The sequence below is a fragment of the Teleopsis dalmanni genome, chromosome 2 (genome assembly GCF_002237135.1).
Source record: "Teleopsis dalmanni isolate 2A chromosome 2, ASM223713v2, whole genome shotgun sequence".
Taxonomy (NCBI): domain Eukaryota; kingdom Metazoa; phylum Arthropoda; class Insecta; order Diptera; family Diopsidae; genus Teleopsis; species Teleopsis dalmanni.
Genome location: NC_051847.1, coordinates 223,177,603 through 223,203,782, shown reverse-complemented (window position 1 = coordinate 223,203,782; position 26,180 = coordinate 223,177,603). Strand labels below are relative to the sequence as shown.

At 31.0% G+C, this 26,180-nt stretch overlaps 1 protein-coding gene across 1 annotated transcript in view; it reads left to right on the top strand.

The window, feature by feature from the left end:
* Window positions 1-327: 327 nt before the first annotated feature.
* The window catches only part of LOC119676827 (protein serrate-like), a 37,509-nt gene continuing 11,656 nt past the window's right edge, over window positions 328-26,180 (top strand). The window contains exons 1-3 of the mRNA XM_038088086.1: window positions 328-472; window positions 21,152-21,206; window positions 21,676-21,991. Of these exons, the coding sequence (XP_037944014.1) occupies window positions 461-472; window positions 21,152-21,206; window positions 21,676-21,991 (383 nt within the window). The 5' untranslated portion in view covers window positions 328-460. The remainder of the gene's footprint in view (window positions 473-21,151; window positions 21,207-21,675; window positions 21,992-26,180) is intronic.

Below are 26,180 nucleotides of genomic sequence, written 5' to 3'. Positions count from 1 at the left end.
TTTACTGTAAACATAAAGTGTTTGCTCGTTTGCTCCGCCCAAAGCCGCAAGTTATTACCGCAGGATTGTCATTTTTAGTTGTACAGCGTGCTTTGAACTAAATGTAACGTCGGTCGCATTAAAAGTATGTCGTATATTATATATACAGCGGCCATATGCGAATATTTATAACAAATATTATTGCCATTAATTGTTGTAGACTTTCAACTTAAATATACTGCGAACTATTTCGATTTTCTCACCAATTAAGTTTTTTTTATAACTTATTTACAATTGAATAAATAAAAATGAACAATAACATAATTAAATTAAAAATGCTTTGCATATCGCTTTTGTTAGCAATTGATAACGTAATGCCGTTATATGTCAACAGTGGAACATAGTGAAAACGAAACACTGTTGGAGCTGCTGATTAAGCTTTTGTTTACCTATTATAAAAGTTATATATAAAAATGATTTTATGTGGGAATTTGTGAGTATTATAATTTGTTATTAGTTGTAAATAATAAATGTAGTGTTTTTTTTTAAATTACAGTACTTCACAGTATTTGAAAATGAGATTGAAATGTATTAAAATAAAAATTCCATTAAAAAGTTGGCATGTGTGTCCATTTCCTATCACTAACAACCGCATGCACTTTTAATTTATATTTAACAAAAAGCCGCATATTAATTAATTACATAAATGTGTAATCAACACTTCATAAGCAAAAAGAAAACAACAAATAATAAGCATATATTATGCATATCTGCAAAGAATTCCCACAAAATGTAAATTGATATACCCCCACTCATTACCTTCGCCTTCGCATGTGCCTTCATCGTCATCTTCATTCATATTTTACTCTGTGTTCCGCACAACAAATGTTCAGTCACGCACAAGTGCATTGTAATTGTATACGTCGATGACGACGACAACAACAAACAGCACTGTTTGTTGAGTTGCTGTTCATCGATCTCTTTACCATAGTAACAGCAACAACAGCAAGAACAACAACAACAACATTAACAGCATCAGTAGCAGTGACACTATGCGACGCTGCCACAAACAGCAGTCGGCAGTAGTTGATTTGGTGACTGCATTTTAAATTAATGCAAATTGATTTGCTGCATTTTCCACATGAATTGCGTTTAATTTTATGGCACAATGCTGACGTTTATGCAATGAATGAGCATTTTGCGTGAATATAAATTTTATTCTTTTTTACTTTTTTACTTTTTTACTGTAAATTTGTTGGAAGTTATTTTCTGTAACTAAATACTATATTAATGTCAACCAGCTACCACAGAGAGGTTCTAAAAAATTTTATTCCCAGTAATTAACCAATATTTTAGTCACTCCCTATTTAATTATATATTATATTTGCCTTTCAAAAATACACCTTTGATGGATATATATTATTTATGCTATATTAATGTCAGCCAGCTATCTGATAGAAATTCTTAAAAGTTTGTTACCAGTAATTAACCAATATTTTAGTCACTTCTTGTTTAATTATATATATTATATTTGCCTTTCAAACTACCACCTTAGATGGATATATATGTGTTTTAATTAACGTGGTAATGCATGTAGTTTTTAAACTTTAGATGAATAATATTACTAGGAACCAAACTATAACTGCCCTCTAGTTATTTAAGAGATTTTAGCAAAAGTGTCAAATTTTTTTAAACATTATTATTGGAAAAAAATACAACTAATATTTTTGAGGTAAAGCCTATAAAATTTTTGTACATATACTGACCAATATGAATCCATTCCAAATTTCATAAATAGACTAAAACATTTTTTTAGGGTAGAGTTCATGACTGAGTTCAATTACAAAGGTCGATCACTTCATGATGTATTTTTCATATCCCATCCACATTAACGCAAGTTGCTTTCTTCTTGTGACAATAAACATAGGAATTCAGAATAAAAAAATATGTCTTGTTCAACTTTTGATATTAGCGAAGTAGATCTATAGATCTCTTCAGAGTAGTATTCTAGTCATAGTTACAAATAGCTCTGGTTTAGACTTCTAGGTACTAAGCCTATTAAGCCAAACACAATTAGAAAAATTAAGACTAAGACCCAAAAAATACATGACTGCTACTAAAGTTCGAATGACAGACAATACAACGTGTGATCGCACTTGGGGTATAGAGGTAACTTTACGACTAGGTGCTGATACCATATAAATACACCTCCTGGTGTTAACCGGAAGTACGGATGTCATAATTTTAGGCGTGAACTTTTGCCAAGCAATCAGAATCACTATCACCATAGGAGAAGCAAGTATTTCCATAAGCGGACACACGATACGAGCATCTAGCATAGGAATCAACCACACTCCCGTTAACGAGAGAAGAGAAATGTAAGGAAATTGACAGGCACAAACATCACAACCCGTAAGATTGCGATGAAAGCCGATCGCCCCATTAAACAAAGATGTTATCCCAAGAATACATACATTTATTTTAGATAATTACTTTCCCATAAGCGGTCATAAAGTCTTTACCTCAAAATATTAGATTTCCACTTTGAAAAATAAAGTCAATTAATAAAAGGAATTTGTTATTATAATTAAATTATCCTCCATTTAAGTTTTTTTGGCAAGTAATTAAAACACACTTCATAATTTTATTACATATAAGTGCATGCAACAAATTTTCTGTTACGATCATGTCTACGATGAGGACAGAACAGAAAAAACTATCTTAAAAGCGGCAAGAGTTCATAGTAAATCTGCTGCTGCCTGTATATTTAAAATCGACTTGCCAGTTGAAAAGTGCAGAAGTGTGTATAGAGTGTTCACTTGCAACGTGCTATGTGCACCGTTTGGTGCAACAAACGATGGCTAATAATTCAAAAATCTCCTATGTGACGGCGTACATGACATTCATTAATAAAACTGAACGCTCTGACTGAGCTTCACTAACGCCGATACTGTCAGCAGTCAAAACAACTAAAAATAAAGGACGTTGCGTGCTCAGAGTGCCAATATGGCTAACGTACGGGTAACTGCAACATGACTAGGAAGGCTGCAGGCTGTATGCAACTAAAACTAATGAATAATCGAAGACTGCATAAGAATCACGGCGACAGCAGACAACTGAAAAAAATACTGCAGATAAAAATATGCAAAAAATCCAGTTTGTGTGCGAAGAAGTGAAAAAACATAGAAGAATTCTAAAGAAATTGGCCATCGTCCAGACAGATTCTTGGTGCAACGAGCAAGGAGCAACGAGCTGTAAGATTCCGAGGTAGAAGAATTTTCGCAGTGATTGATAGTTGTTGTTGCTGCATGTGATTACATTTAAGAGAGATAATAACCATCAATGTTTATCAGAATTACATATACAGGTGGATGTAACCTAAAAGATTTTATTAATTATGCAAATTTGATGTTTATGACGAGGAGGAACGCTTAGACGGACAACTGCTATGTGCATAAGATTAAAGCTAAGTTGGAGCGTTGAAATTTATGTTAAAGCAAATATTTTCTGATTTTATGAATAGTAAGTGATGTAGAAAATAAATAAGCTATACATCATATTATGTTACGGAGACGATTAGATTCACATTATCATTACTGTATTTATTAATTAATTATGTTGTAAATATTGTTATTAATAACAAAATATTATCTTCAATTATAATTGCAAACTTTATGCCTCGGTTATGCACAACTTCGTTTAGATTTTTTTCCTGTTTAATTTAGTTGACTAACCAAGAAAACAACTTAATTTATTCACTCTCAACTTTTGCAAATGTTTTATAATATTAGCATAAGAACTCCATAAGGGCTTCTTAATTATTTCCATCTGTCATACTTATCAACCAAACTATGCCGTATTGATTAGTATTTCAAAAAGGTATATCTTAAAAACAATTCTCTAAGAACTTAATATATTACATAGTTTTTTCTAAATGTGACAATCTAAGAAGACCTTTCTGATCAGAAGTCAACATTGCATCCTACTGCTTTAAAAATAAGCATCAGGAAGCTGCAACTACGAGTATTTTTTATCAATTAATACTTTAATTCTATATAATTTATGATTTAATTCTACAAAGCTTGTTGAAACTGCTATCTTAGTATTATTTATATACATAATTGTAATTAAAAGTACTTAAAGATACAATTGTTAAATATACGAAATCCTATAGTTACCAAAAGTTACCAAGGTTTCCAAGGTAGTGTGCAAAGATTCGTCACTGTTTACAAAACACAGACTATAAAAATAACACTAACGTAGGCAGTCTTCATAATTTTTTTGTGAAATATATTTTATTTCAGATTGCTGTCATGTCTTTACCCAGACCTAATTCCAGCTCCATGAGGCTAACTCGACCCTTAGCCCACCTTAGCTGAACCATTATAATAAAAATTTTATGTAAACGATATCAAATTTTTATAAATAATAAATAAATAACGATAATAAATTTAAATAATAATGAAAATTTTAATTTTAATTTCCATATTTACCTAACATAGCTAAAAGGGTTTTACATTTTATCTTCAAAACCCTTTTAGGTTCTTCATAAAAGTTATGGAACATTTCTGAAAAGGCAATAACTTTGAACAGTCATTACTTTCAAACTTATTAGAAAAATAACTAATGAACTAAACTATTTTTAATAAATCTAAATTAACAATATAGATCCTACATTATTTTTTTTTTGTCTTCTTGCACCAAAACATCATACTCGGTATTTACGGGACATTCTCAAGAAAAATCCTGTTTAAAAGACTCATTTTTATATATTTCATTTACAACCACATAAATATCCATTTCAAGTAAATATTGTTAATAAAAATATAATGATGTCATAATTTAAAATTTTTATTAAATTATTACACTAACTATCATTCCATATATTAAGAAAGCTATGAATTTAAATTTCATTTCACAATATTTAAAACAAACTTCAAAATAGATTTCAACATATTTTATAATCAAAAACCATTCGATAATTAACACAAACCTCATTCGTTAACTAAATTCAAATTTGCCGCTAACTAAATCGGTTGTTTACCGCTCTTAGCTGAGAACCATATGTGCTGTCCCGTCACAAAAGTAATGTGCGCCATTAGCAATAACTTTGTCAACGGCATTAAAATGCAAAATTTATTTAAATTACTTCTGCCACTGTAGACCCAAAGTAGTCGGGAAATCTGCTTGGCCTCAAAGCCAAGACCAAAGTCAAGACGGACGGCATCAGAAATATGCAAAACCATAAAATTAATAAAAATTAAAGCGTCGCTTAGTTCGAATAGTTCCTGGCAAGCAGCCGCTGTTGCAGTTGCAGTTGCAGTCGTTGGGAGTTTTACTATTCTTTCATTGACTATTATGGACCTGAGATGAGTTTCTCTAGTGCGTGTATGATGTGGTGAATAGCTTTCCTGGTATGCAATCATACGCTTAATTCGCTTAGTCATCGTTAAGTATGAGTAAGTGAATCAGTTTTTCAGTTTTTCATAATAGCAAACCATAAACTTTCAGTTAAGCTGTTGATTGGTTAATTTTTGATTATTACTATTTTTAATTTTGGTTTTTATTTTTTGTAGATACGTATATCTATCTGTATATCTTATGTTTTGTATTTTGTGTTTTGTATTTCTGATTGTTAGAAAAATGGCCTATTTGATTCTAGCACAGCAGCAGGTCTAAGCACAGCTTCGTTTGAGCTGCTGGCTGGCATCAGTTGAAGTTTGCTGCAGCAGTCAAACTGTTGGATATCTCATTTAATTAAATTGCGGACTTGCCTTTCTGTTGTACCCTTGTGAGTAGACCTTACATGCGTGTCTTTCTATTAAATCTCAGCTGAATTTAATTTCTATTTTTTGATTGTGATTTAGGTTTTATAATCGAATCAATAATTTTTAAGTACAATTTTTCCACAACATTTCTCAATTTAAGTGCGGCGAAATGTGAGTAAAGCCAAGCTTTGTTCAATTTATTTTTCATCATAAATCATCGTTTAAACGTTCATCTGTATTTGTATCTTATACATTCGTATCTTGTACTTTTTAATGAATACAAGATTTTCTGTTTCGTTCAATGTAACTGCTAATTTAGTATAGCATTTGCTTTTATTACTTTTTTAATTAAAATTTGAATTTCTTCTAATTACGCACCGGCATGAGACTGCGATTTTTATAAATATTTTTAGTTCGATTTGGAAAAAGTCAGACCTAAACTCAATCTTATCTGCATTTATTGCATTTTTTTGTTACATAAAAATATATTTTTTGCAATTAGCAAATCGTTAAAAAATCATTTAGATTTAATTTTATGTTAATTTTAACTGCTTGGGGTGTGGTGCTAGAATCCATTACATCGCTTTCAGTTATTAATAATACCGTTTCAAGTAATTTACATATAAAAATAACAATATCTGTGTGAAAATATTTAATATCGTGTTGCTGAAGGTATATGATTAGTGGATTAAGATTTTTAGTTTTTATTTCAATTGAAATATATTATCATGATTTTTATTATATTTTCCATAGTCCATTTGAACTGTGTGGGCTTGTTCCTATAATGACTCAATAAAAAATTAGATTACGAATGCAAAATAGTGCGATTATTTCACAGTTGTTATTTAGTTATAACAATTTTCCAACGAGAGTTATAAAAATTAATTTATAAAAACTATTTATTTTTAAATGCTGAGAATATTAAAAAGAATAGTTACACTAAGTCAACGATGACTAAAACTAAAAACTATTTGGTTTAAGTAACTAAAAACTCAAAATTTTTATTATTTTAATAAGAATTTATCGTTATATAAAGTGGAAAAAGAAAAGTTCTTCGTATGATTTTTGGATCCCTACGATGAACCGTATCGTAATAAACAACTAGATGTACGAGCATTGTCATGACATTGATATTGGTAAACTTATAAATTACCATTCAATCAAGGCTTCGCTAGCTTGATCATGTCGCAATTACAGAAGATGTTAATCCATCAAACAAAATGTTTGAAGCTGCAACATGTTGCTACACGAAGACACAGAGATAGACTACATCTCAATCTTATCAATTGAGAGAGTGCGTGCTGATATGACTATCAACACTTCTAACCTCGCAACATCTATTCTATATTATAATGCCCTCAAAATTTCTGTGTATTTTCTTTGTTAAACCATTATCTTTTATAATCTTTGTCATTATCTTTTATCAGACTAGTGAAAAAATAATATTCAAGATATTAAAGTCGCTTCGTATATAGTAACGGAAGAAGGCATATAAAGTGATAGATGGACTCTACTCCTTTTCATCATGTTAACTCCTGAAGAAGCCACAACAATAATAACAATTTTTTCTAAATTTGATATCAATTATCTGAAAAATTGCCCATTTCAATAAATCATAATATATTGTTTTATAAATATTAGGGATTTAAAATTCGCTTGTCATTATTTTTTTAATAATTTATACACAATACACTTTACTTGGATACTAAATTATATATGCAGTGCGTGCATGGCACAAGTTAAAACCACAAATTTTTGATAAAACCAACTTATGTTATTATGTATGCAGGATTTATGAACTTGAACGACATTTTTTTACTTTAGGGTTCTGGTGATAAGTTGCTATGGCTGAAAACACAAAATAAAAACAAAATTACAAAAAAGTTAAAAATTTATTTATATAAACATCATTTAGTAAAGTATTTAATTCACACATTAATTCACACTTTCTCTTGGATATACTCCTCATAAAAATAATTGTTTTGCAGATCAATATTTAGCTTATAAAATTTTAATTTTTAATCATTTACTCGCAATATAATTATGTATTTAACTGTTTCATAGTATCTAGTTAAACGTATTTCGTATATGCAAACAAACTCTGTTAGCACAGAAGACAACATGGTTGTTGTAGCAAATTAGAGAATTTTTAATTTCAGTGTCGTTTTTTAGTGAGCCTCAACAAAGAACAAAGAATAAAATAAGACTAAGAAAATCAAAGTAAGAACACAATTAACAATGACAGCAATGATGATACCAGCAGCAGATTAATAATTAATAAAAAACGTATTCCTGAAGAATATATCTAAATAAAGAAATTATTTATAGAAATTCGTTTTGAGTATTTACAAAGTTAACTACACCTACTTCCTACTCTAAGTCTACAAACAAAAGGATTCTTAGAGTTTTTGAAAAGTTTCTTTAATATATCTTAATCATCTATTTCATTAAATGAAATATTATTTATTTTAAATTTTAAAAGAAAACGTTAAATTATGTCTGAATTCATATCGATCATTTAAAACTTCCTTCCGATATTTTAAACACACTGATCATAAAACAAGGTCATCAATGGAAACGCTGATTTTTACAAGTTCTATAAACATCAAATTTGGTTCCAACAGAGGCTTTTTCAAGGTTTTTTCAAATATTTCTCTAGAGTTCAATTTAATTTGTAGTTATTGTATCTTTTGGAAGCGGGAAAGTGTAAAAAGCGAAAAATGTGTAAAAAATCATTTTATTATTTTATGTTTGGTCTTGGTCTGAACTTCATGTACACACTAAACTGTAGCATTTATAAATCGATCTTTATAATAAATATTTTGAATGAGGTGTTCAAATTCCGATTAGAAAAAAATCGAAACGTGTAAAACGAATCGATTGAAAATTTTAATGAAAATGATTGAACGCACAATTCAAGCGCATAGCATGTCATGGATTTTTTTTTGATGTTTGGCTGTGCTACTGCTGCTTTGAAACTGCTTTGAAATTTTGTTAATAGGATAAACACATTTTAGTCATGGTCTGTACCAACTTTTGATATCGCACACATAAATTACACAAAACTACTTAACTTTGAATTAGTAGTGGTTCCAGCTTTCTTACACAAAATCCAACTAAGCGCTAATGAATTTTGATAAATGACCAGTTAGTTGATCATCAGCAAAGAAGAGTGGACACAAAAATTAATCAGACAGCATTAAATATAAACTCAAAATAAAACTAAGTAATATATATTTTCAATTTATAAATAAATTAAATACACAATTTTAATCGATACTTCTGCAAAAGTTTATAAAAAATGCGGAGTCATTGTTCAAGACTAAAGTTTATGCAATGTTTCCAAAAGTTTAAGGAATAAAAGCATAACATACAATGAAACATCTGCCAAAAACAGTCAGTGAACCATCAAAAAAAAAACCAATTAAAAAGTGTTAATTGCGGGTTGTTAATTTAAATTAGAGTTTCTATTGTGCTTGCCTAGCCCAATTGCCAGTTCCGCACTTTGGCGTGTTTACCACTATAACTGAGTTGTCTTATAAAATCCCATTTTCATTACCTCACTGACTTCAAATTCAAATTTTCATAAAGTATTTTTAATATAAAAAATTATAATTTAAAAAAATTTATAAATTGAACAATTGTTTATAGTTGCTTTTAAGTTTTATACTGAGAGCTCGTTACCTCCTCCAAAAATGCTTCTATTTACAATATTTTATCTGTGTTTAGGCTTATGAACACAGTCATAATTAATTATTTAATTTTGTTACTCAAACATATATTTTCATACTATAAATATTTAAAATTCCTTGTCTTCATAAACAATCGAATATTGGAATGTATTTTAGAACATTTTATCTTTTTGTGTTAACTTGAGAAATGAATATACCAAGAGGGTACTTTATATAAATATCGTGTCAGAAAATGTAAATAATAAATAATTGTCACAATTTATTAAAATAAATAAGTAAATAAGTTAATTTAAATTTATATCACAATAATTCGTTATAATTCCTCTTACTTTATTCTCAGAAGTTATTAGCTCGTAGATTAGCACAAATAAACACAAATGAATTAAAACCAAAGTGCCAGCTAGTAAGACCAAAAAATGTAAAAAATTCAATGTGGAGTTAAGTTAGATTATAACGACAATATAAACGATTTACTTAGGCTTTTAAACCCATTAATACAAAATATGAGTATAAAAAACTCAAAAATTTAAAAGCCAAACTTAATTTGTAGCAAAGTTTAAAATACTTTTTAGAGGGAGGTTCTGTAATTGGTTAAGATCCTCAGAGAAGGATGTCCCTCAAATAATAAATAGAAAGCTTTCTTTACGGTGAAATTTTATTTAGTGATATAATTTATTTATAACAAAAAAAAAACAGTTCGAAAAAGAAAAACAAATAAATGGAATTAAATTTAAAACAAAATTGAATCAATAAATTGATATATACAAATATTCTTTATTGACTGTGTTAATTTGATTTCACGTCGCTATCAGCTTGTGGCTTGATATACCAACAAATCGTCCACTTAACAGATTACAATAACAGCAGTAGTATAAAGTTACAACAACACCAATAACCAACAACAAGACTAATGCCACTTAAAGTACAGAACAAGAATAATTTGAGGCTAATATGTGCAATATACACTGTAAAACGAATTAAACGGTCAAAGAATGTGTGACTGGAGTGGCCGATTGCTCTTGGCGAAAGTTCGGTGACGAAGTCAAATAAAACGAACACAGCCAGTCAGCCAGCATATTCTCAATGCATGGCATGTAGCATTGAGACTTGCGCCGTCGCCAAAAGCTTGCAACCAAATATTCGTATATTGCTGGGCTTCGAACCGAACTCATTGCAGTTCTGAGCATTTGTGTTGTGACGTGCATGAGTTAAAGTGTATGAAGTGTATGAAGTGCGAGACGTACAGACAACCTGTTTCGTGGGAACATTGCTGGCTTGACTCTGCCAGCACCTACCAACTAATTTTTTTTGTTGTTTTGTTTAGCCGCGTGTGTTTGTCTAACGTGGTTACTTTGCTTACTTGCCAGCATGTTAATGCTTGCTGTTTGTGGGCTTGTTGAGCTCATAAATGAAACCTGTAAAATGAATGAAGCAAAATGTGAAATGTTATTTACCTAACTAAAATCGGGTGGTGACTGCTTGGTTATGCTTGGGGAACTACTGCTTACAATATATCGAACAATAGCCTTCAAGTTTATATTTCTTCTGTTTAATATTTCGTTTTTTAGCAGCTTTTTTTATTTTATTTAAAATTCCATTTAGTAAAATTTGATGAAATACTTAAACCCACTCTAGTTTTAGGTTTGATGTGCATTTAACTAAAACGTTTTCTTAGGCTCATAAATTTTTACAGAGAGAAAAGCCTTGCTTAAAGCTTTAGTTATGTTATAGTATATCATTATTGCATATCTTTGCGCAATTGTGGATAGTTTACAATATAGCAAAATATTCAATAAAAAAGTTTTGATGTGAAATCACACAATAGCCGGTATTGCGGCCAGAAGAGTCCTATTGTACCAATTTCACTATTGATTACAAAAAGCCCTTTAAAGCTTTGTGAATAAAGTCCAGAACTAATTATAAAGACAATAGATGATAGAAATTCTACATGAAACAAGTTTCTTCTGTGCGTTATTAAAACTGGACAGTCACAAAGAATATGCATACTAGTTTCGTCATCTCCGAGACTTAATCTGTATTCTGAATTAGCAGTTGATCGTAGTTTATGATGGTGATATTTCAGATCATAATGACCTGTAATGAAAAGCGTTATCAATCTTAAATTACATTTTGTGAATTTAAGAATGTTTTTGTAGGAGTACGGTCTTCCCAGTTTTGTACTGGCCCAGTTTACCCCCCAAAATGTTTAAGGGCCTATAAAAGCAGTTTTTAATGCAGTTCTAGGCAGCTAGGCAGACGAGATCACAGTCGATTACGGAACAATGCCAGAATTCGAATCTTTTAAGCCTTGCTAAAGAATCAATAACGTTTTTAAAACACTGATAATATAATGAACTAATAAACCTAAGTGAATCCTTTGGATTGGCATATGCTAACCTAATCTAAAGTTTAAAATAATCTCCATTATCTGTTCCAACAAAAACTCTTGACTTATATGGTATTGTGTTAATTTATATTTGAAATAAATTTATGCATTTTCCGATTTATTAGCAATGAGTAATGGAACCCCCCTACTTAACGACTTGGCGACAATGATAGAGAAACCGTTGCTAAAAACTATGAGGACTGACGACAATAACAACATGTAAGCGAGATGTCAAAAACCTTTGTTATAGAACTACTTATAATTTTGTATAGTAGTACTGTATCACAACTATATTAATATTTTGTTTTTGTTTTTATTTTGAATTTTACGTCTTAAATAATTCATTTGTGAACGTCTTAATTTGTAGTTGAGCTTCTCAACAGATTTTTAATGTGTGTTTTTGAATAAACCAAAGCTGCTTAATACGAAGGTAAATTGCTTTAAATTACTTTAATTGGACAAGTTAATGTGAGGCTTGATGTGTTTCACCTTTTCATGCTCACAGAATAAGTACGCATAATGGATCTTTTTCGAGTGTTTCTTCCAATTAAAGTTAACAAATTTATTTAAATTTATTTTTATACGAATTCCTCGAAGTGCGTTGAATTAAAAATTCTTTTATTATACAAGGTGCGAAAAATGATTTTAATATGGCTTCATAGTGTTTTTTGATTAAACGAAACATTATAATTATATTCAAATGCGTATGAAATGAAATACTTGCATAAATTAAATTTAACAAGCAATTTAAATCAAAAACAATAATATTACATTTCTATTAAATATAATTGATTTGCAAAATATAATAAATAAAAATATTTTTTAACAACAATTTATGTCCAATATTAATAAGTATTTACACGTTTGTCTAGTCTTCATAAATAATTACAAAACCTCTACCACTTCTGGAGCTCCTGATTGTAGTAACAAAATCGACAACAATATTCAAATAATGATAAGTATACAAACTAACCACAGAAATACATGAAATATTGACAACAAAATTTCACTTGACAATGCTAAGAAGACAACAACAATGTTGAAGTGCTGAGGATGTACGAGATGAGATGTACTTCATATTTTGACCAGTCATGCTCCTGACATGCGTAACATCACTCACTGGTCGTAGAGTTTTAGTTTGTCAGTCTCCAAATTACAATAAATAAAAATAAGCAAAGTTTTAAAATCAGAAGCAATCACATTCACATTCAGATTCGAATTCGATTAGAGTTTCCAGTTTCGAAGTGTTCACACAAATTCGAGATACTTGACAATTAAAGTAGGCAAAAGTTGCTCCAATATAACAAGCAATATAAATAATGTTCAATATCTGACATTTTTCAAATTGAACTACGAAAATGGAGAAATGCCACCTGGAGGCATTGTTAAGTCCAACAAGTGAGTTTTTGGGTATTTGATAAATGGACAAGTAGAAAATTGCAGAAATATGAAAGAAACTAACTAAATAAAAAGCATTATATTCAAATATTGTAATTAAATTAGATCTCTGCAGTATAATGAAACTTTTTCAAATGTATATATTTTTATAAATTTATAAAACTTAAAATATTTTTTATTTTAGATTATAAAAAAATTTTAACTAATCACGTTTCCGTTTACTTATTAAACGGTGAAAAAAATAAGTCAATTGTAGCACTGCAGTTCAACTGCACGATCATAGAAAAATTTAGCAGTTTTTACTAACATTTAACTGCAATCTGTGTTCGCAGGTTGCTATTCTTTCAACCATGTCTTACCCATTGTTGCTCCCACAAAGACCATCCTAACTTTGTGTTGTATTTAAAATCTTTAATATTCATAAGCAAGCGAAAGTAATCGACATTGTCTCGATCGTGTTCCATCGATACGCTACATGTGAGTAACTCACTTGTTCGAATATTTATACTTTTTGTTCTTACAAGTTTTTATGGTTGGTGGATTGCATATAAATTCAATAATCAAAAATTCAATAATTCTGCATTTGACTAGACTAGGTTCAACTGGCGATGGTTAAGTAAGTAAGCAACTGACATAAACCAAAGCTTCCGGTCACGTCAACAGCAGATATCTCCTCAAAGGATACTAAAATTGAATTGAAGTTCTTTTTAAACTCTAAAACTTTTTCAATCTAAATGCATTTCTGTTAAAACTCCGCTGTTGAAAAGCGTGTAACGCCCCTCCGAAGCATCTCCAAAGCAATAATTCTGTACTCAACTTTACAGAAGTTTTCGTCTATTTTCAGATTTCAGTTTTGGTTCGGTTGACTGCGAAAATATTACAACGCCTCACTCTGTAAATGTCTGCCTTCTTTGAATATTTCTGCAAAGCGGGTCTTACCATTTGAGTCACGATCACATGTGAACGATTACAATGAAACATAAAAGTATCTGCAACTATAAATAATAACGATTTCTTTCGATTTCTGTTCTTTATGAGTACTTTTACGAGTGCAATTCATGGAATTCTGGAATTCGCTCTGACAAAGTACGAGATCGTACGAATATCGTTCTGAATAACAAAAACATTAAAATAATTTGTTGAGGTGCTTCTTTGGATTATTAATTTATTTATTTCTTCGTTTATTTTTTTAATTACAACTGATTTACATTATGCAAAAGGTGTGATTCGAAGGTGATAACAAAGTGTGACAGTTTTCTATTATTTTTTGGTGTGATTGACAATTTAAAATATATTTGAATGAAAGAAACAATTAATAAAAATTAAAATGGCATTTCAAGTAGACGCATGAAAGTCCCCGAGAAGAGAAATATGTGAATCATGTCCACCTCTTGAGTTCAACGTGATTTTATTTTAACTGTAACAGTTTTCGTACACAAATCGATTTTAAATGACTTCATTATTAAATGAAGTAATGACTCTAAATGAATGAAATTAAATTGAAAGCTTATTTTATTTACTGAAACTCAAAATAAAGTTAACTGAATCACTTCATTTCAATAAAATCATTTCGTTGTAGTTCTTGACTTAATTATGTTGAAATAAAATAAATTTTTTTGGAAAATTGATTTTTATTGCCGATGAATACAAAACGTGGAACATGATTTTGAATGTCTGCCTTTATTTCTGACCATTTAAGCAAATTAAAAACAATTTTGTTTTTAGGAAGTTTTATTTATACCTTAATGAAGATACGAAAATCCTAATTGACCTGAAGTATATTTACAAAACTTTTGTTTCAATTATTGCTTTTTGAATGTCTTGTTTTATTAAAAAATATTACTGCGAATGAAAGTTACTTACACGGTATGAAAGACTAGGCTTTCGAAATTTCGAAAACCTAACCATTCGTTTTGGCTGATAAACTGAATCTTCAAAAGAAATCGGTTTCTAAAGAAAAGGTTGAATGTGTGATTTAAATAATTGTTGTATATACTTAACTCAATATTAAGTAATAAACTGTTTAAGATATATAAAGGAACTTAATATAATTAAAATTGTCAAAGAAGAAATTTGCTATAAATCTGTTTTCTGAGCATATATAAGCTCCAACAGATGAAATATTCATTTAAGAAAAAATGAAAGTTTTTAATTTGTTTTTAAGTTTTTTTAGTATAAAATTTTATACAAAATTATTGCTTTTATTATCGAATATTTAGAATATTCTATATAATAACTCCAGTACATTAGGTGTAGAAACGTTGTTCAAAACACAATTGCGGCATTTTTTTCTTTGTAGTTTCATTCAGTAATTTTATAGTACATAACTCCATCTAATTTCCAATCTTCTGTGATTTCTTATTTAAGGTCTGCATGCACAAACAGTTTATTTGTGGATTGTTTATCAAGCTTTCACATCATATAACTCAACCACATCATACTTAGAAATTTGGAAGTTTTCCGTTCCAAGAGAATTGATTGGTTTAATTCGACTAAATTTAGAAGATCTTATATCTTTGTGTCAGAGATGACCATATAAGATGAGATAATCGATTTATACTAATATATGCTATGCTTTGTTCTAATTAGTTCTAAACTAAACAAATCTACATGAAAAAATTATAAGAACTCTACTAAAATTAATATAAATTAGCTAAGATATTCATAAAACTAAATACATTAAAATCAAAATATCGTACAGTTCAAGTAAGCCTCGTCGAAGTTGGACTGGATTGCTACTAAGATGTCCTATCCACTTTTATCGATACTGATCGTTTACAAAAAAAAAAATGATTAATATTTGTGGTTAAAGACACAAAAAATTTTTTCAAGTTCCAAATATTTATTCTCCCCAATTTTTGAAAAGATTCATGTATTTGATGATGAAAAAATTATTAAAAAATTTATAGTTTTGTTTGTTGAAATTACTTTCATTTATCTAATAATATATATTTTTTTTTATTTTTATTTCTTTAAAATTTATAAAATTCTATAAATATTAATATAATAATTAATGTGTTATAATGAAATTAATATATTTTGATAAATAAAATAAAATTTATTTTGTTCCAGGCTGCCATAATTTTAATATTATGACAGCCTCGAACATAGAAAATATTGAAACTCATATACCTTATTCATCTTACTTTCTTAACAGCTACTTTTAAACTATTTGTTGCTAATGTTGAGAAAAGACTTAAGATTTAATAAGTCAAATAGGAGTAGCTCCGCTAATTCCTCATTATAAAAATCTCTTAAAGAGATCCAACAGTTTTTATCTGGAAACTGTTGGACAATGATAAAATATACTACTGAAAGGTGTCATCCTGACAGTTCCTACAGAAGTCTCTTTTAGGATTTCCTGAAATTTTTTCGAGCATATCTGTCAAAACTTATTCAACTGAAAAAAGTATTTTTATTTTAACATATCTTCCGTCTTCCATTTATTGTTTAAAAACGGTGAACCATTAAGAAAGTAAATGGTTTCTTAATGTTATCCGAAGGGATTAACGAAGATTTATATGAAAAATGTAATATATTTTGCATTATAATAAAAAGTACAACTAAAACTATTAATTATGACCAAATTATGCAATATATTCCCCCGTAGACCTTAAAGTTTTAGAACTACAACATCAGTTTCATAACTTATGATCGACCAATAAGTCAACGGCGAAGTCTTCGAATTGTAAATTGTTTTAAATCTGTTTGTAATATAAAATAATTAAAATATAAATATTAATTATATGTCTTAAAATTTTTAACTATTATATTTTGTTAATCGATATTTCCAAAAAATCTTAAATTTCTAAAAATCCAAACTCCGAACCGAATTATTAAGTTAAATTTTGGTTCTTGTACTGCTGTCAACAAAAAAGCGATGATCGTAAATTTTATTAAAACAATAAATTGTTTTGATTGCTTTTTTAATTTCTAAATCATTTTATTAAATTAACAATAAAATGTTTTATGCAAATCGAGTTCACTAAATCTTTTCGAACATTTCGTTTAACTATATAATAATAGAAATTAGGAACAAATTATATTTGCATATCCACAAAACGTTTCACGGGTATATTGTTATTAATAAGACAATAAACCGCATTCAACAACGTTGACGTTGGCGTTACAGAGGGTTGGCGAGGGAGGCGACTTAAAGTGAAATATTCGCACAATTAGCCACTAATTTTGAAATCAACTAAAATTTATTTGACAACAAAAAACTAAAACAAGCAAAATTTAAATAATAAAATAAAATGGATTAATAAATTAATTTGATTGCCGTGGTTTGTCAGATCATCAGCATTATCATCGACAATGCCGATTGGAATGATGTGGAATATAATATAGTTTGATAGCCAGGGTGAAGGTGGAAGATGTCACTTAAGTCGCTCATTAAGGTTTTAAATGTATTCTGAATTTTTATTCTATTTAAAAAAAAAGTAATTAATTCACACCTAATCGAGTGTGTTTAGCGAAGTTCTCGTAGTAAAGTTGACAATATTTGAACTGATGAGGATTTTCACACAAATGGAGAATCTGCATAATAGATTAAATCTCACGACCATCCACAGCTGTAAAATTAACGCTTTAATTTTGGCAATTAACTAAGTAAATAAACAAAACCATATCAAAACTGGTTAAGAAAACATCCGCAAACGAGATAAATAAGTTTTTAATTAGCGAAGACATTGATTTCATAAAAGATTCATTTATAATCAAATAAAAAGCATAGAAACAAAACGAAATCCATTAAATTTGGTGCAGTGACTTAAATTGATTTATAAATTCTTTTGTTTTAATTTGTATTGGTCTATGTTTGATGGCAAAACCATAACATCATAATTTTTATAAACGAAATATAAAACACAAAAACGACTGAGTGTGAGATTTTAATCCGCTAAAACCATTTTATAGAAATTATTTAGAAAAAGGCTTTAGCTATCGGTCAGCGACTAAGGTCAAGACATAGAAATATTTTCTTTTTCTTTCTTAGCATGGCAGTCCGACAGTCCAATGCTTTCTATCTTTGCCTCTTTACTCTATTTAAATATGCTGTACCTAACTATCTTTTTAGTGCCTCCTTTTTTCTTTTACCAGTTGGCACTCTGATGTAAGTTTGATTCATTCTATATGGATGTATCTTTCAACATTTTAGTCTATTATTATTTTTTTTTTTGGATTGTCGCAAATTCGGTTATGAAAAAGAAGAGTTTGAATATTTGGATCTCCAAGTTTATCCAAAAATTAATAGTATAAGTTAATTATAAGGAAAGTCGAATATTAACATATTATTCGATTGTGATTCACAATGAGAGAATTTCTATATTCCCTATTAAATATTCGGAATATAACAAGGGAAATGGTTCTATTCAAAATGTTGAACACTATAGGTCCTTATTAAATTTTTCGAACAAAGCAGTAATATAAAGAACAGATTTGGTGGGATATTGGCTATTAATCTTGTGCTGTTATTAATACAATTATAATAGACTTATTTCATAAATTTATTTGGGTGGGATTATATGTAAATAACTCAACGAAAATTCATTTTCTTTGTGTTGAATTTTCTATATGTTAATAATGCAGAAGAATACGAAAACACTTAATTAATACTAATTTTTTTTCATGATTCATCTAAAGTATTTTAATATATATTCGTATTTAGCATCACACCGAAAGCCTTAAAAAGTACTGCTCATTTTATTGCTCAAATACTTCTATATATCATTCATCATAAAATTTTTATTGCTACTCTAAGGTGGACTGTTTATATTCGCTTGACGTTTTGTAATTGAATCATTAATTTCAGAAAATGACATTCACTGGACCTCTGACAGCAATAACACTCGCATAAGATACTATAAAAATAGTCATAAAATCAACAAAAAGATCGTTTTACATACTTATGTAGAATTTAGTAAGATCAGTGCACGACACGAAAATTAAAAAATTTTAGTACTTCAGGTTAAATAATATTATTGCAGTCAAAAATGTCAACAAACAATCTTTAAAATTGAGATGCTGTACAATTTTTCAAGCAGCGAGCAAAAATAGCGCAAAAAATTTACAAAAATCGGAGCAAAGCAAGACAAATTTGATTTTCAATGAGACACAACGAATTCAACAACTTCAATTGACCAAATGACCTAAACAGGCAAATTGACAAAGGCACTCATACGAAGTCTTAGAAGTCTTAGGTACATTTGAATGTGATACAGCACAAAAAGACGCAGTTCCAGATACGGATACAGATAGATAGACAGATAGAGATACAGATACGAATTGAACGGAAGATGGAGAGACGCACGAATGTGTACTTGATTTATGACGCTTTCGAATATGCAAAATAAGACCTTTTTTTTAAAAAAATAAATAAAAAAAAATTACAACTAAAGTGCTTAGCGTGGCATGATCATAATCGTAACTAATTTAATTGCCGATTGATGCAATCCGCTTGGCTACATAATTTTGAATATTTAAGTACCGCGAGAGTGAGGGAAATGATATTGGAATCCCGCTGTTCATGTCAACGCGTGTATTTGTGTACAAAATTAAATTGAAAATCGTAAAATGTACAAATTGGCAAAAAGAAAAATCAGCTTAAGTAATGTGATCACTACCATAAACAAGCGATCAGTGCGGACTTCTTCAATTGCATCCCCGTCCTCCCTCCTCCCCCCTCCCTCTTGTTTGCCTCTTCCATAACATAACCGAGCATTCATAACTGAGTTCAGCCTCATAAAAGTTCCTTAAGAATTCTTTATGTACTCGTTGCACTTGTCCAATACATTATTCTGTAAATCCTATTCGTTTCCAACCGTTTCAGTGGTAATCTCACGTTGGAGCACTGCGTAACCTGATTTAGTAGACATTGGACATTGCCGAAGACTTAAGATTGTCTTCAATAAGAATTTCCTGACTTCCAGCCGCGCAGCAACATTCGAACTTAATTGCTTTCGTGGTGCACAATCTTCGTGTGCAGTAAGCCGAATTTTTATGCTTTTTCAGTTCTTGGCTCTGTAAGTCATTACGTATGATAGCAATTTACATTATTGTTACCGCTGATGTTGTTGTAGTAGTTGTAGTAGTTGTAGTAGTTGATATTGTAGATGTACTGAAAGTTACTTGAAATGAGAAGAAAAACATCGCCCAACAACAAAATCATTATGATCAACGCGATCGGCAACATGTTGCTGCTGTCTGCTGACTGTTGGTTGTTGCTTGTTGGTTTGTTGGTTTGTTAGTTTGTTATCGTTGCGATAAAACTGATCGCATAAATATATTTGAGTTTCTTGAAGCGTTGCTTATGCATGTTTCCACACCATGAACTGCCATAAATTAAACATCCAGACCCATTAAACAAGGAACAGACGTGGCTATTGCAATTTGGATTCACAGTTACGGTTGTTCGGATTAGATTAGAAATTAGTAGCGAATATTTTAATTGCAAAATTTCCCTTTTGGAAAGGCGCTGTGAAGTTGCTTAAAAATCACTTGACATTTAAATAGAGTTGACGTTAGTTTTTATTACAACAGTCGCTTCGATTACTTTAATCTTTATTGTGCAAGATTGAGATCTTTGAGATTCATTAGAGTGCACAGATAAACAGAACTTCGCGACTTGATTGGGTGTAAACGGACTGTGACAATTGGCTTTGTATTTCCCGCAACTTCAAATGAGTTTTGTGCAATAAAATTTGTAAAATGGTTTTGCAGAAATTTGTCAAAATAAAAAATGTTTTCTTCTTTGCAAATATCAAATCGCACAAATGCTCTCTGAACCCTTTTCAGGATCTTTATTTTCAGTTATTTCATTATAAACAGAAGTCCACTGTACATGACAGCGACACAAATACGTTTGCTATTTGCAGTTAAATGAGATTTTTTACATTTTCTAATGAGTTTTTTCTTTTTTTTAATTTCAGAAGTCATTTACGCTGATACTGCAGGCGTTGGATATGTACAACAAGTCTTATCCAGGTAATTCGATTTGAAACGAGCAGAGACAGTAACAAATGTGAACCTGAATTGCTGACCCAAAACGGTGGCTACATTAGCTACTGTCTTTAATTAAACCAACTCGTAGTTGGTGACATTTCAGCTTAGAATAATTTAAATAAAAATAAACTTAACATATTTTTTTATATTTTTCTGTTTTATTTGATTTCGTTTGCTTGGTTGTGGACTTTTTCAACTGCTTCCAACCCATTTGACTACTTTGTGTAACTAAACTTGTTAACAACATGAACGCCAACGATGTTATTTTTCTGAACAATATCTTAACTACAACAATTCGAACAACAACTCCAACATTTTCTTACAACAAATGCCACCGTGATCGTTGTTACACAAAACATCAACAATGTCGACATCGTCATCGTCATCATCATCGTCAACGCTGTCGTCATGACAATCTCTATTGGCAACTACATAAAATCGACGCAAACAGATTCAGAGAGGTTAATTGAAGAGGCATCATATTCAGGTGTAATACTACCATCGCCCGAATGGAAGACTCTGGATCACATCGGTACCAATGCCCGTATTACATATCGGGTCAGAGTTCAATGCGCCGTTACTTATTACAACACAACATGCACAACGTTCTGCCGAGCGCGCGATGACCAATTCGGCCATTACACTTGCGGTTCGGAGGGTCAGAAGCTCTGTCTGCAAGGCTGGCAGGGTGTTAACTGTGAAGAGGCAATTTGCAAACCAGGCTGTGACCCGACACATGGGAAATGCGATCGACCTGGTGAATGCGAGTAAGTAAACCTAAGTTTAAGTAATTATTTAGCAAAGTTAGAAAAGTTTATTTAGTTTAGTTACGTATTTACACTCTTGTAACATTATTTGGAAGATAAGTTTAATGGAATGAATGTCTATACAATGTCTTCTGTAGCGCAATTGGTCTCCTAAAATATAAATTTGATTTTAATATATTGAAAGTTGCTGAAATGAATTTCAAATTTCATATAAAATGTTTTAATTCACCACCAACGAAATGTGTCAGCAGAAATCACTTCCAATTGATCGGAAATAGCCACAGAATATTAAAGAAATAGAAATCTTGTAACTTGTATCGCTGACATAAACACAACTGTTGCAGATACAAACAACATAAAAATGGCAGCACGATCTTCATATGTATAAAATACACATATCAGTAAATGTGATTCATAGTCGAAAAAACCATTTTCGAAATCGATTTGTGATATGAAACAAATAAAAACGACAACAACAATATTGAGTAGCATTGAGAAGCAACAACAATTGCTACAATGCAGCGATTGCATTGGTAACATTTCCATTAATTTTGGATCAGTTCAATTGTTTGTTCCTGATGGTCTTGTTGTTTTTGCAGTTCGTCGGCAATCATTGTTTCGAATGCTGCTTAAACCAACAAATTGTCGTTGTTTGTACAGTGGCAACAAAAGTCGCTGAGGGCATCTATCGAAGCCATCAACCCTAGTGGCACCTACAACTGCAACAATGTACAGCGGGAGCTGTTTTAGTTCCTCACTGCCCTCACTTCCCTCATCTTCCGCAACTCGTTTAAGATACTTTTTAACTTATTTTCTCATATTTAACGATTAGGAATTTTCATTAAATGTTGTTTTAGGTTGTAATTTTGTCTATTCAATTTTGATTTGTTGTTAAACATTTTCAATACAATTTTTTCAGTCTTAGTTGCCTCTTAATGCAGAATTCGTAATAATTTTTATGGGAGGTGGAGCTTTTCTACTATTAATAGCAAAAGAAGAAAAAACGTGGAAAAAATGAAGCATTTAATTTTGTTTTTATGGCCATTAAATTAAGTTCAGTCGCCGTACTGGAGTTGCATCAAACCACTCATCATCTCGGCGAACAACAATTGGCACAGAAAATTTACAACCGCAACAACAATAGCCGCCTTCATATGTCCCTCGGACTTTGTATCAGTCTCAGATGCGGTGTCTCAGTCTCAATCGTCAAAAACAGTACCTCAGTCTTCAGCTGTACCACCGTACCACCAACGGACTCAGTATCGATGCAACATTTGCTGCTCTGCATTTGCAGTTTTTTGATTTTTGCTACTCGATTCAGGCACGAAAAAACGTTTCAGTTTTTGTTGAAATAAGCGTAACACAAAATACGTGATTTCAATGTTGTTCGCAACTACAACAACAATAAAATTCCTTTGTTGAAAAAAAAACTAGAACGATAACCACAAGTTCTACCATTGAGAATTCGAATAGATAGACGCTGCAATGTCTTAGTATTACGCCTGCTTCAAAGTTTCATCTCGTCTCTTTGCTAGTTTTCCTCCATAAAAGCCAACTCAACTCACTTACTGCGGTCTTGGTTTAAGTAAATCATAATTTGGTCAAATTTACGATTTTCCGACTGGATCTGCTATTCTATTTGGCCTTAAACAGTCGAAAAAAGTAGAACTAAGTAAATGACTAATTTGGATTAAGTTTTTTGCAATAATTGAACAGATCAATCTATACAATTGCAGATTTGTTAATTATCATAAAGTTGCTGTGAGAATATTTATATCTATCACCCTTTTTAGTTTCATAAATTTTTATTGCAAAGATGCGTGTGAGGTTAACCAATAGTCTAGGTACAGCTGAATATGTAATTGTTGCTTCTGCCTCCAACCCAATCCCACTTAAATTTCAATTATGAAGTAAAATCTCCTGAAACTCTGCTCGCTGTCTTAGAGAAAACACCAACCTCACGACTTTTTGAACGACTCTAATCAAAAATAAGGCAAAACGAATACCGATCTTGGCCGCGATGGCAATGATCTTGCTCCAGAATTTGTAAATGATACCAGCGAATTGTTTCAGGCTTTGTATCAACTTCAACTGGGCTATGTGCCACGAAATGAAAGACTGAAAAATGAATTACTTTAGGTTTTGCACATTGTCTCGACTGCGTTGACTGCTTGGACATCCACTGAGCGGCTCTGTATTCCGCGGCACACCACTGCTGCTTAGATTGGTCTTCAGATAAACTTTTCCTTCCTAATGAAATCATAAATCATGCTTCGCTTCTCTCATATTTCCCCTTCGCTGCACTGAGCCAACTGATTTCTTGTCCACTTTCTATCACGGCATATTCTGTCAGCAATAGCTCCAATGACATGTCTCATATGTGGCTGATGAGATACAGTTTTTCTCGTGCTGCACTTGCTGCAACGAAACTTTTAGTGCCTATCAGCTTGAATTCGCAAGCTTTGTGCTGTGCTTTGTAATGAAAAGTATATTTGTAGTGTTGGCACTTGTTGCAGATGCAACGGTATTTTCCCATTAACTTAATTTGGCTATTATTCAATTTTAATCTCTTCTGATATTTGAGTTTGTTTTTAAAAATTAATAGCCAAGACAATTTAAAAGTGCTTCACGTCATCACACCTTTAAGTGCCATCGAGTTATCCAAAGTGGTAATGTAATTCGTATCAGCAACAGGAACGACGACACCTTTGTGCTTTCTGGCACCTTTGGAACACGTTTTAATTGTAAGCCAATGCAGTTGGGTGCCGCAGGGAGACTTCATCCGGGTTGGGTTTATCAGTGAGTTCAGCTAATTTCGATGTGAAGCCAAACACCGATAAAAATTTGTCGTTTTCTGCTTTTCATCAGTCGTAAGGCAAAGGTTGCTCAATGCTGTAATTGGCACGAATGCTGCAAGGAGCTTAGAAGCTAATTCCTCTATGTGTTATATTTCTCCTTATGAGTTTGCAGAAAAACGAATCCTCAGCGTTCCGAGCAAATACTTGCTGCATTATAATTTGTGTGTGGAATTTTTATTGTTCTGAGAATTTGTTATTAATTGAGTTGTAGTTGCAGTTGCAGTTGCAGTGAAACCAACTGCGCTGATACGGTATCAGTGTCCCGATCACCATATGAACTGATCTTCGTTGACTTGGCTTGTGTCTTTTGTTATTGTTTTATATTTGTTATTCTGTATAATAGTTTTTTCGTGCTTTCTCAACCGTATTCATGGACAATTTTCTTTTATGAATATGTTTAAATGGAATTAGCCATCGCTGTAGTGGTACGTACAGACTTTAGTTCTAATTTTGACTTTGATCAATATTTGTCTTAACAAAGCTGCCAATGAGTAAAGTAAACGTTTTCTTTGGTTATTGATTTTATTATGAATTTTTCTGTTAGTTTTTGGTGTATTTGTGGGGAGTTCGCACTGGTAATCCGGTAATTAGCTGATACGGTATTTGACACGGTGCGGAGTCTGAGATGGAGTCTGTGAACGAAAACTCAATTACAGCATCTTCAAAGCAACAAGCCTCACAGTTGTATTTGCTCTTTTCTTGTTGACGAACACTGAACGGTGAACGGTGAACAGTGAGATCACAAGTCCGAATTGACGTCCGACTATTGTGTCCATTGACGAGTTACCATTGTTCAGCGTTTCGGTTTGTTAGCATCTCAAAGTTAAGATTTCGCGGCTCACAGATTTAAGTAGAAACTTGTGTTTGCTGTTTGCTTTTAAGTCATTTTAAGCGTGAAACTGATTTTTTAGTTACGTTTTGTTTATCACTTAATGAGAAATCAAATTACAAACTCAAACTTATGAGCTGTGAAAATATTTTAATTTTTTTACAGTTGGTCTTCCTTTTCGCTTTGGTCACATAGAAGCCTTAAGTTGGAGTTTGCATTGCAGCGATGTAACCCTTTTGGTATTTTATAATTATTTCTGCAAATAAAACTTATTTTCAATAAGAAAAAAACTGAGTGAACTTTTCATTGAAACCGACGTTTGTAGTTAAAGTTTGTACTGAAGAGTTCACACTTACAAATCTCACAAATCTCACTAATCAACTGAAGGTACCAGCTTTGAGAGGGAAATTAGTTAGAAGCATTTTCAGTTGGGAGGTGAAATTTTTCTGCCAATTTGACATTGTCGTTAGCCAGCCGAAAACATTTTTAAAGTTTTTCGGTT